This window comes from Canis lupus, chromosome 15 (assembly GCF_003254725.2).
Source record: "Canis lupus dingo isolate Sandy chromosome 15, ASM325472v2, whole genome shotgun sequence".
NCBI classification, from domain to species: domain Eukaryota; kingdom Metazoa; phylum Chordata; class Mammalia; order Carnivora; family Canidae; genus Canis; species Canis lupus.
In genome coordinates, this window is record NC_064257.1 from 7127163 (window position 1) to 7139238 (window position 12076).

Here is a 12076-nt window from a genome sequence, read left to right on the forward strand (position 1 = left end):
GAGAGTTTTGGGTGAAGTGGCCTGTTCCACCTGAATCCTTTTTTCTCCTTCTTTTCCCAGGAGGTTCCTGGGGCCTGGCCCCCAGCACCATGAAGTACCCTTGCTGAGGCCATGAGGGGTTACCATGGCGACCGCGGTAGCCATCCCCGCCCAGCCCGCTTTGCCGACCAGCAGCATATGGACGTGGGCCCAGCTGCCAGGGCCCCGTACCTGCTGGGCTCTGGGGAGGCCTTCTCCACCGAGCCCCGCTTCTGTGCCCCAAGAGCTGGCCTGGGACACCTTTCTCCTGAAGGGCCCCTGAGCCTGAGTGAGGGGCCATCAGTAGGCCCCGAGGGAGGGCCAGGGGGGGCCGGGGTTGGGGGAGGCAGCAGCACCTTCCCCAGGATGTACCCTGGCCAGGGCCCCTTCGACACCTGTGAAGACTGTGTGGGCCACCCCCAGGGCAAGGGTGCCCCCCGCCTGCCGTCCACACTCCTGGACCAGTTCGAAAAGCAGTTGCCGGTTCAACAGGATGGCTTCCACACGCTTCCATACCAGCGAGGTCCGGCGGGGGCCGGGCCAGGGTCAGGGCCCGCGTCTGGCGCCACCCCGGAGGCCCGCAGCGAGAGCCCCAGCCGCATCCGGCACCTGGTTCACTCCGTGCAGAAGCTCTTCGCCAAGTCCCACTCTTTGGAGGCCCCAGGGAAGCGGGACTACAACGGGCCCAAGGCCGAGGGAAGAGGTGGCTCCGCGGGAGACAGCTACCCTGGCCTGGGCTCCGGAGGCCCGCACGCCTCCCACCACCACCATCACCACCACCACCACCACCACCACCAGTCCAGGCACGGCAAGAGGAGCAAGAGCAAGGACCGCAAGGGGGACGGGCGGCACCAGTCCAAGGCCGCTGGCTGGTGGAGCTCCGATGACAACTTGGACAGCGATAGTGGCTTCCTGGCGGGTGGGCGGCCCCCTGGGGAGCCTGGTGGTCCCTTCTGCCTGGAGGCTCCAGACGGGTCCTACCGGGACTTGAGCTTCAAGGGGCGCTCGGGCGGGTCAGAAGGCCGCTGCCTTGCCTGCACTGGCATGTCCATGTCACTGGATGGACAATCGGTCAAGCGAAGTGCCTGGCACACCATGATGGTCAGCCAGGGCCGGGACGGATACCCCGGGGCCGGGCCGGGCAAGGGGCTCCTGGGTCCGGAGGCCAAGGCCAAAGCCAGGACTTATCACTATCTGCAGGTGAGGCTTTGGTGGGCCCGGGGAGCGGGGTCCTTGACCCTCATCGGTGCTGTCGCCCAGGGAGCTCTCAGAAGGGCTGGCTGGGAGTCACTTGTCCCTGCAATGGAGACCTGGAGGCAGGGAGGTCGTGCCCTGCCTCCCTGCCTCCCTGCGAGCCCCTTCGGGGATCTCAGTTTCCCCATTTCTGACATTGGTGTCAGTGCGGAGAAGACTTCCCTTCGACCTGTTTGGACAAGCTGTGCTGAGCCTCTGTCTTAGGGGCTTGGAGGCAGAATGAGGTCGAGGGTGGGCCGCGGGCAGGACGGCGCGGCCCTCGGGATTGGAGGTCACAGTCGGAAAGCAGTTCTCTCGCCCCCAGGCCTTCTCCAGGCCTCTTTTCTGCTCAGATCTGGGTGGTCCAGATACTGAGTAGAAGGTCAGTTATTTCCAGAATGTGCCTCTGCTGGGTCTGTCGTCCCGGGGTGCCTGCGGCAGAGGACTCCACGAGGCCGAGGCCGTGGGAGAGCCCGGGGAGCCTGTCCTGGGGGTTTTCCTGGGTTGGGGACACGCTGACGTCTGAGCCCCAGATACGACCCAAGGGCAGGGTGTCTTGGGAGCGGATGGTGCAGGTGACGGCTGGCATGATGTCCCCGTCCTGTCTTGCCACTTGCATGGTCTCTGCAGCTGAGGCGAAGGGCTCTGATCCATTCTGCTTGTGGGGTCCTTATCCATCCCGCACCGTCCCCTCTCTGTCTTCCTCCCGAGGTGAGGTCAGGGCTCTTCCCATTGTCAACCTTCCTCTTCTCTGTTCAGGCCCCTCTCCTGTACTCCTTGGCTGGCTTCATTTTTTTTTCTTTTTTAAGTTTTATTTATTTAGGTCATGTCTACACCCAATATGGGCTCCAACTCATGACCCTGAGACCAAGAGTCTCACGCTCTTCTGACTGAGCCAGCCAGTTGCCCCCACCACGACCCCCCACCCCATCCCGCTTGCTCTCTTAAGGCCTCGCATAGGTTTAGGAGGAAAAGTCAATACAAGTTCTGGAAGTCCAGCAGACTTGGAGTTTCCCCCCAAACCCACATTCCACATATTTCATCCGTGGTCGTTCACTGGGGGCACATTTCCGGGGGGAGCCCCGGATACAAAGGTAGAGACACAGGTGCGGCTTGCGAAGCGATTAGACTGGGAAGCAAGTAGGATAGAGCGGCGAGGCCGGGCTGGAGAAGGCCAGGCACCTCGGGAGCATGGAAGAGGCACGTCACCCCCTGGGGTGGTGGCTGGGGGCTGCTCAGGGCCAGGCTCAGGGCCGGGGACTCCTGAGCTGAATTCCCTCCCACGGAGCTGGAGTCGGTCGCGTGCAGCAGCCGATTAAGGGTCCCCCAGGAAGAGGCCGCAGCCGTTCGGGGTACAGAGCATTGACCTTGAGCCGTTCGGGGTACAGAGCGTGGTTTGAGGGTCCCTGGCCTTGCCGGTAAGTTCTTCACGCAGCGGGGCTCTCCTGGGTGGAGAACTTGCGAGAGCCCAAGGGAGAAAAAAATCGGGCCGCGTGAGAGCTGGAAGGGGTGGCCGGGGGGCTAGGGAAGGTTGGAGACTCTGGGCTGGCCTCGGGTGTGCCCCCTTGCTGGGGAGGCAGAGGTTCTCGGCGCCGGGAGCTGAGGGTCCCGCAGGAAGGGCCGAGGGGGGATGGCGGACCCCGCTGGGGCCTGGCTGTCCCTGGGGCCTCGCTGCCAGCCGCTGCTCCAGGCCGCCCTGACCTCTCTGGGGGCTCCCTTTTTAACATGCGCCTCACAGTGTCCTGCAGAGGAGCGAGGAGCCGCAGTGGCTGTGGAGGGGGAGCCCTGCAGTGGCGGAGCCGCCTGGCTGTCCCTGTCCCATGTGCGCTCTGCGCCTGGGGCTCCTCTCCTCGGGCGGCGGCAAGGGAGGGAGGATCCCTTGGGGCCTGGGGCTCCGGGTGTCCTAGGACGGCGGAGTGGGAGCCCATGGGGGCAGGGACCAGCACACCGCAGGGACCTTGCACGAACACAGAGGCAGCCGGCCCCTTCAGACCAGGTGCCTCCGTGGGCTCCTTAACCCTTTTGCTGGACCCCAGTGCTCCCTCCACCCTCTTCTGAACCCCTCCTGTCCGCTGGAGTCCTTGTTCCTTTGCAGACTCTAGTCCGTCCCCGTGTTTCCATCCTGTGGCTGAGCTCCGGCTCCCTCCCTGAGCCCTGCCCCTCCCTGCGGGTTCCTTCCGTCCTGGGACCCCATCCCATGCCTGGGACTTTGTTAGGATCCTGACATCCGTCCCCTCTGCTAGCCTCACCCCCAGAGTCCGTGTCCCTCCCTGAACCCTGTGCTCCCCCCGAGTCCCGACCCCTGTCACCGCCGCACCCCATTCCACGTGTTCCTTACGACGGCTGTTTGCAGTCTTCCCTGCCGCCCCGGCCCTCTCCCCCATGCCTCCGTTTATACCTCATGCCTCCTAGTGGAGTCAGCGGCTCCCTCGCCTTCCTGTCAGCCCACCCACAGACTCCTCTGGGTCTCCCCCCCCCCCAACCCCCGGGCCCTCCCTTCTTGGCTCAGAGGAAAGGCCGAGGCCACTCATCCCGGGCTGACTCCTGCAGCAGGGCTTGAGCCAACCTCCCCAGGGCCCCCTCCACCCCGGGACTGACTGTCCCCCATCACCGCCCCCTCCCCATTTAAACACTATCTTTGTCTACTGGCTCTTTCTCTTACCCTGGAAACCTGCCCGGATCTCTCATCCTGAGAAATCCTTCTTTAACTCTACACCCCCTGCCATCCCCTGTCTTCCCTTCACACCCAGGGTCTTCGAGCACCACCTCTGCGTCCTCACCTCCTTTCCCTGCACTATAGGCTGCCTTGACGGACGCCCTCCAGTGCTTATGCCCGGCCCAGCCAACAGTCCGGAGGCCTTGCTTGGGCCCCGCACGCTGTGTCCGCCTGTTTATCCTTCGCCCCCCACCCCTCCCCGGGATGTGGGCCTCCTCGTCCCCACCAGTCCCAGACGAGGAACTGGACAGAGTCGTGGGTTCCACTCAGGTCCTCCTGTAGCCAAGTGATGGGGCGAGAACTTAACACGGATCCGCGTCCCGCGCCCGAATCACTAACCTCGGAGCGCACTGTGGCATTTGACATTATCAACTCCTTTTATTCTGGAAATGTCTCCTGTTTCCATGACACGGCATTCTCCTGACTTCCCTCCCACCCCCTCGGCCCACTCCTTCTCAGGTGACTTCATAGGCTTTTCTTCCTTTCTTTGCAGTCCCCTTTTTAAATGTCACTGGATCCCTCCCCAGCTCTCCTTCTCCCCCCTGGGCTGTTTCGCTCACCCCTGGGGATTCAGCTGCCGCCCATGACTCCCACGTGTCTGCCTGGAGCCCGGATCCCTCCGCCGAACTCTAGCACCCAGCACCCAGCACCCAGCACCCAACCACCTGCTCGGCATTTCCCTGCCAAACTTAAGATACTCAACCCTAACCTATCACCTCTCCCCCAAACCCGTTCCTCTGGGATTCTGCGGCTCTGAGCGACAGCACCCTCCCCCGGGGCCTCAGCCAGCAGCCTCCCAGGCATCTGCGGCTCCTCCCCGCCCCTCGCCCCCTCGCCCCCTACGTCTAATCAGGCTCACTGGTGCTCTTTAACACCTCATTTCCATCTCCCGTCCCCCTCATTGTCACGGTCTTAATTTAGGCTCATCATCTCTTGCCTGGCTAACAGCACCAGCCTCCTAATTGGTCTCCCTCCTGCCCCTCGAGCCCCTGCCCCCTCCCAGCCCCACCCGGTGCATCCCCCACTTTGGACTGTGGGGCGCGCTTTTGGAACCCAATGCTTGGAGTCCTCTGCTCCAAGGCTCCTCAGAGAGGGAAGGATGGGAGGCTTGGAGGGTTTGGGGTGTCAGCAGGTTGAGAGGGGGAAGGAGAAGGAGGGGTGATAGGTGGGGATGGGTGGTACTCCAGTGCAGGGGGTGGGTCATCACAGGTCGCAGGTCACTGGCCTCTGATCCTCATCCTCTTGGCTCCTGACCAGTCACCTCAATTGAGCAGCGACAGGTCCACGGAGGATGATGAAGCCCCCCCCCGCCCCCCCCCCCCCCCCCCGCGTAATGGGGGGACAGCCTGAACGCTTCCCTCGGGCTCTGCCTCTGGTGTCTCCACCCTGGCGGTGGGGACAGGAGCCCTGACTCCCAGGTTTAGCAGGCCTGTGTCCGAGAGACAGAAGCTGCTGTCCCCGCAGGTGCCGCAAGATGACTGGGGGGGTTACCCCACTGGGGGCAAGGACGGGGAGATTCCCTGCCGCAGGATGCGGAGCGGCAGCTACATCAAAGCCATGGGGGATGAGGAGAGCGGAGACTCAGACGGCAGCCCCAAGACGTCTCCCAAAGCCGTGGCCCGGCGCTTCACCTCCCGCCGCTCCTCCAGTGTGGACCAGGCCCGGATCAAGTAAGGACGGGAGGGCTGGGGCTGGGGTGGGAGCTGATTTGGGGTCCCTGCAGGAGACACCTGCGGGCGCGTCGGGGCCGGGGCCTGCTTTGGGTTCAGCTGGGCGTCTTGTCCCACCCCACCTGGAGAAGGGGCCCCTGCTGGTAACTCCCATCTGGGTGCCTCTGGGATCCCTGCGCCCAGGAGCGACCTGTCGGGGGGCTTCTGAGGGGCATCCACCTGCCCGGGAGCCCCAGCGCTGGGAGTCCCGCCTTCTTCAGACCCCCACTCTGAATGTGGCCCTTTGACCCTTACCAGCTGCTGTGTCCCGCCCCGGATCCATCCCCGGAGCTCCATCCCTGGCTACAGCCGTTCCCTCACCACCGGACAGGTAGGGGCAGCAGGTGCCTGTAGGGGGGGAGGGGGGCACTTCCAGGCCCCCCGCGCCTCAGCAGGTCCGGGCCCGGGGGGGGGGTGGGCAGCTGGAGCGCAGCTGGGCGCAGTCTCAGCCCGCCCTTCAGACCTCCAAGGGTCCCCAGGTGCTGACTTTGCAGGGGGACTTCAGTTCTCTGGGGTCCCCCGGCCACCGGGCCTGGTCGCAGCCGGCCCCGAGCAAGGGCGGCAGCACTGTGGCCGAGAAGGGGCTCTCCCCAACCCCGTGGGCCGTTCCACATCCTGGCAGTAGGTGCCTGGGGCTCTGGGGGCGCCCGGTGGGGGGCTCAGTGGGAGAACCTGGGTGCCTGCCCTGACCTGGGGCCAAGAGCGTCTGCTGAGCGGGGGCAGGTGCAATGCCGGCTCAGCGACTTGGGCAACTTACGCGACTTTTTTGAGCCCCACTTTATTTCAAAACTAGGCATCATAGTAGTGTTCTTGGCACAGCAGCTGCGCTCGGGAAAGGTTAGCTATCGTTAGTTTGCTGGGGGTGGGGGGGAGCAACGCAGAAGATGGTCTGATTGGCCCCGACTGTTTGTGGCTGGGGTCTTTGGGATGGTCCCCAAACCAGGGAACGTCCCATGCCGTGTGGCTGAACCCCATGGAGGGTGCTCAGGCCTCGGTTCACCTGCCCCCTCAGCGCCAGCTAACAGGGCCGGCTCTCCCCTTCTGGAAGCCCCGTGCTTGGTTGGCCCTGGAGACCCGCACCTTGCAGCTCTGCTGGATTCCCGCCCTGGCTGCCCGGCTTGCTCGCCCTGCGGAGCGTCTCCAGCTCTCTAGGACCCAGCACTGGGTTTTTCCAGGGCTGTAGTTGCCGGACTTCTCTCCACACTCACTCCTTGGGCCCGTGGCTCGGAGTAGCAGGGACGGCCCGATGGCCCCTATGTGTGTCTCCAGCTCCGATCTTCCAGTAGTTGCCAATGCATGCGTGTCTCACGAGGTATCAGAATCTCCCTTGGATGTTGAGGAGACTCAAACTTAAGAGGTCCACAGTGAGGCTGCTGCACTCTCATCCCCTTCTCCTTCCCCCACAAAACACCCTGCTCCATCCACTGTCCTCTCCGGCTCAGGTAAGGGCAGCTTCTAGGAGCTCGGATCCCAAAGCCTGAAGTCTGCCTCGACTCCTTTCTCTTTGTCTCACTTGCCCACATCCAACCCTTCAGCAAATCCTGTGGGTCCCCCTTGCAGGCATGCCCGGGGTCCAGGCGCTTCCCCCCACGCCCACTGCACTACTCCCATCTGCATCAGCATGGCTTCCCCCCCCCCCAACATTTAGGGAAATTTATTTTATTATTATTTTTATTGGAGTTGGATTTGCCAACATATCGCATATCACCCAGTGCTCATCCCATCAAGTGCCCCCCTCAGTGCCAGTCACCCGGCCACCCCAATCCCCCGCCCACTTCCCTTTCCACTACCCCTTGTTCGTTTCTCAGAGTCAGGAGGCTCTCATGTTCTGTCTTCCTCTCTGATATTTCCCACTCATTTTCTCTCCTTTCCTCTTTATTCCCTTTCACTATTCTTTATATTCCCCGTATGAGTGAAACCATATAATATTTGTCTTTCTCCAATGGACTTACTTCACTCAGTATCATACCCTCCAGTTCCATCCACGTCGAAGCAAATGGTGGGTATTTGTCATTTCTGATGGCTGAGCCATACTCCATTGTACACATAGACCACATCTTCTCTCTCCATCATCTGTCGGTGGACACCGAGGCCCCTTCCACAGGTTGGCTGCTGTGGACATGGCTGCTATGAACATCGGGGTGCAGGTGTCCCTTAGTTTCACTGCATCTGCATCTTTGGTGGGAATGTGAACTGGGACAGCCACTCTGGAAAACTGTGTGGAGGTTCCTCAAAGCATGGCTTTTGTCTGCCCTATCTCATTGCCCCCAAAGGGGTCTCCTGCAGCCCCCCTCCCATTCATTCTCTCTCCGCGTGGCCCCGGGGGGATGGTTTCAAAATAGAATTGGATTCATTCCAAACCCTTGCCTTACTCAGAGGACGTTACTGTGACTTCTAAGGCTCTGCTGCATCTGGCCCTTGTGCGTCCGGTAAGTCCTTCTAACGCTGTCCCCTGCCATCCCCCACCCCAGCCACGCTGGTCCCCTGGCTCCTCCGACACCACGGGCGTGCTCCAGCTTTTTGTCTCCTTACGTGTTACGTGTGTCTTTTGTAAACAGTTTGAGGAGTTTATTTCACATCTATTCTGACAACTGCTTGAGGGTTAGTACATTTATATTTGTTGTGGTTACTGATAGGCCTGGGCGTGTTTTGTGGTTTTATTTTGTGCCCTTATTTCTCACGCCTTTTGAGGGATGCTTTTCTACTCCTTTGCTACCTTCTTTTGGATTAGTTTTCTTCATTTTTCTTTTTTAAAGATTTTATTTATTTGCGAGCGAGAGAGAGCATGAATCGGAGTTGGGGGGGGGGGACAGAGGGAGAAGCAGACTCCCCGCTGAGCAGGGAGCCTGATGTGGGGCTTGATCCCAGGACCCTGGGATCATGACCTGAGCTGAAGGCAGACAGATGCTTGACTGACTGAGCCACCCCAGCGCCCCTGGCTTAGTTTTCTTCATTTTTCTTCCCACCAAATCCCACTCTGGTTTGGCAGTTCTATATTCTTTTATTTTATTTTATTTTATTTATTTATTTATTTATTATGATAGTCACAGAGAGAGAGAGAGAGAGGCAGAGACACAGGCAGAGGGAGAAGCAGGCTCCATGCACCGGGAGCCTGATGTGGGATTCGATCCCGGGTCTCCAGGATCACGCCCTGGGCCAAAGGCAGGCACCAAACCGCTGCGCCACCCAGGGATCCCGGCAGTTCTATATTCTATTTTCATTCTTGTGCTTACTCTTAGGATTTTCATGTGTATATTTGACTTTGCAAAGTCTAAATTCGACAATTTCTTCTAGCCTTAGGACACTTACGTTGTGATCACCTCTTCCCTTCTTACCTGTGCATGTTGCCTGGTATTTTAGTCCCACCTTGTTTTTACCTCTCTGAATGAGTCTTTATTATTGTTGTTACATTTTATGCTTTAGTACTTGATTATATAGACTCACATCTTTACCTCCCCGCCCCCGTACGTCCTTATATTTCGTTTCTTCCTTTTAAATATTCTTTAGTAACTTTCTCAGTCAATGTCTGTTAGTAGCAAACTTTGCCTTTAACGAAAAATGTAGCCTACCCTCATTATTTACCATAAATCAGCTTATTATAGAATTTTAGGTCAGCGTTTGTTTTCTCTCAGTGTTTTGAAGATATTCTTTTGTCATCTGTCTTCTGTTGTTGCCGTTGGGAAGTCTGCAATCAATCTAATCGTCTTTGTGGATGGCGTTCATTTCCTTCTGATTGCTGTTGAGATCTTGTCTGTGATTTTGGTGTTCTGCAGTTTCACTCCATGTGTGTTCTCTCTGAATCCGAAGATTAGTGCTATTCATCAAATCTGGAAATTTCCCTCACGGTTACTGTTTGCTGGCACATCTTTTTTCATCCTTTTTACTTCCAACCTACTTATGGTTTTATTTATTTTTTATTTTTTAAGGATTTTATTTATTTATTCATGAGAGACACAGAGAGAGAGGCAGAGACACAGGCAGAGGGAGAAGCAGGCTCCATGCAGGGAGCCGACGTGGGACTTGATCCCGGGACTCCAAGATCGTGCCCTGGGCCAAAGGCAGGTGCTCAACCACTGAGCCACCCAGGGATCCCCCTACTTATGCTTTATTTTTTTATTTTTTAAAGATTTTATTTATTCATGAGAGATGCACAGAGAGAGAGAGAGAGCAAGAGAGGCAGAGACACAGGCAGAGGGAGAAGCAGCTCCATGCAGGGAGCCCGACATGGGACTCGATCCGGGGACTCCAGGATCACGCCCTGGGCTGAAGGTGGTGCTAAACCTCTGAGCCACCTGGGCTGCCCTACTTATGCTTTATAAAAAAAACTCCAGTCTAACAATTTCTGCCTTTCGAACGAGGCTTTCTCATTCATTCATGGTTAATGTGATTATTGATATGGTTGGATTGTATCGTGTCATTGTCGTTCCTCTGTTCTTTCTTTACTGTCTTCTTTTGTATCAGAAATGTTTTGGTGTAAAATATCGTGCCTTTTAAAGAAGTTTTTTTTTATTTTTTTTTTTATTTTTTTTATTTATGATAGTCATACAGAGAGAGAGAGAGAGAGAGAGAGGCAGAGACACAGGCAGAGGGAGAAGCAGGCTCCATGCACCGGGAGCCCGATGTGGGATTCGATCCTGGGTCTCCAGGATCGCGCCCTGGGCCAAAGGCAGGCGCCAAACCGCTGCGCCACCCAGGGTTCCCCCTTTTAAAGAAGTTGAGAGAAAAAAATCAGGCAACTGTATCTATAGAGTCTTTTATATTTGTCGTTTCTGCTCCCTTTCCTCTTTTCTGGTGGATTTGAGTTACTGTTAAGTGTCACTTCCCTTTAGCCTGAAGAACTACCATTAACGTTTCTTGGGTCTGCGACAAATTCTTCAGTTTATATGTATTTGGAAACATCATTAGTTTTACTTCATTTTTGAAGAATAGTTTTGCTGAATGTGGAATTCCTGGTTGACAGTTTTTTCTTTCAGCATTTCAAATCTACCATTCCCATGCTTATTGCTGTGATGAAAAGCCAGTTGTTAATCATATTGTTGTTTTCTTGTGTGTCGTGAATTGTTTTCCCCTTGCTGCTATTAAGATTTTCTCTTTGTCGAAATGGCTTCCAACATTTTGGCCCTAACATATCTGGCTATGGATCTCTTTGTATTTAACCTGCTTTGCATTTATTGAGTTTCTTTAATCTGTAGATTAATGTTTCATCACATTTGGAAAGTTTTGAACTGTTATTTTTTCAAGTATCTTTTTCTTTCCCTTTCTCTCTTCTTTTGGGATTCCCATTACATGTATACTGCTTTGTTTATTATTGTCCCATAGGTCAGAGACCTATGGGACAATAATGGGTTTCTGTTTATTTTTATTCTTTTTTTTAATCTCTATTCTTCAGATTGCATAATTTATACTGATCTAGTTTACTGATCATTTCTAATGCTGAGCCCTTCTAGTGAATTTTTCACTTCCGTTACTGTATTTTTCAGCTCCAGAATTTCCTTTTGGCTCTTAAAAAAATTCTTTTTTTTAATTCATGAAAGTCATTGCTATGTTTTCTTTTCAGTCTTTAAACATGATTTACTTTAGATATTTTAACATATTTGTAATAGCTGCTTTGCCGCTTTTGTCTGATAAATGAAACATTTGGGGACATTCACATTTTCTTGTTTATTTGCATGTCTCATTTTTTTTTTCTTGTATACTGAACATTTTAAGAAATATATTGTAGCAACTCTGGATTCTTACTTGACCTTTAAAATTTTTTAAAAATTTACATTCTAGTTAGTTAACATACAGTGCAATATTGGTTTCAGGAGTAGAATTCAGCAATTCATCGCTTATATACAACACCTAGTGCTCATCACAAGAGCCCTCCTTAATACCCATCTAGCCCATCTGCCACCCATGTCCTTCCATCAATCCTCAGTTTGTTCTCTATCGTTAAGAGTCTCTAATTTTTTTCCTTCTCTCTCTCTCTTTTTTTCCCTTTCCCCCCTTTCCCATATGTTCACTTGTTTTGTTTCTTAAATTCCACATATGAGTGAAATCATATGGTATTTGTCTTTCTCTGACTGAATTATTTCACTTAGCATAATGCACTCTAGCTCCATCCTCATTGTTGCAAATCGCAAGATTTCATTCTTTTTGATGGCTGAGTAATATTCCATTATATATATATATATATCACCTTCTTTATCCATTTTCATCAGTCATTGGACATTTGGGCTCTCTCCATAGTCTGGCTATTGCTGAGAATGCTGTTATAAACATCAGGGTGCATGTACCCCTTCAAATCTGTATTTTTTAATCATTTGAGTAAATCCCTAGTAATGCAATTGTTGGATTATACAGTAGCTCTATTTTTAACTTTTTGAGGAACCTCCATACTGTTCTTCAGAATGGCTGT

At 54.9% G+C, this 12076-nt stretch overlaps 1 protein-coding gene across 2 annotated transcripts in view; it reads left to right on the forward strand.

Moving 5' to 3' along the window:
* Positions 1 to 12076, forward strand: part of DLGAP3 (DLG associated protein 3) — a 61713-nt gene that overhangs the window by 22363 nt on the left and 27274 nt on the right. For both annotated transcript variants that reach the window (XM_025419985.3, XM_025419984.3), the window contains exons 3-5: positions 61 to 1218; positions 5432 to 5637; positions 5935 to 6007. In XM_025419985.3, coding sequence (XP_025275770.1) covers positions 112 to 1218; positions 5432 to 5637; positions 5935 to 6007 — 1386 coding nt within the window. In that variant the 5' untranslated portion in view covers positions 61 to 111. The remainder of the gene's footprint in view (positions 1 to 60; positions 1219 to 5431; positions 5638 to 5934; positions 6008 to 12076) is intronic.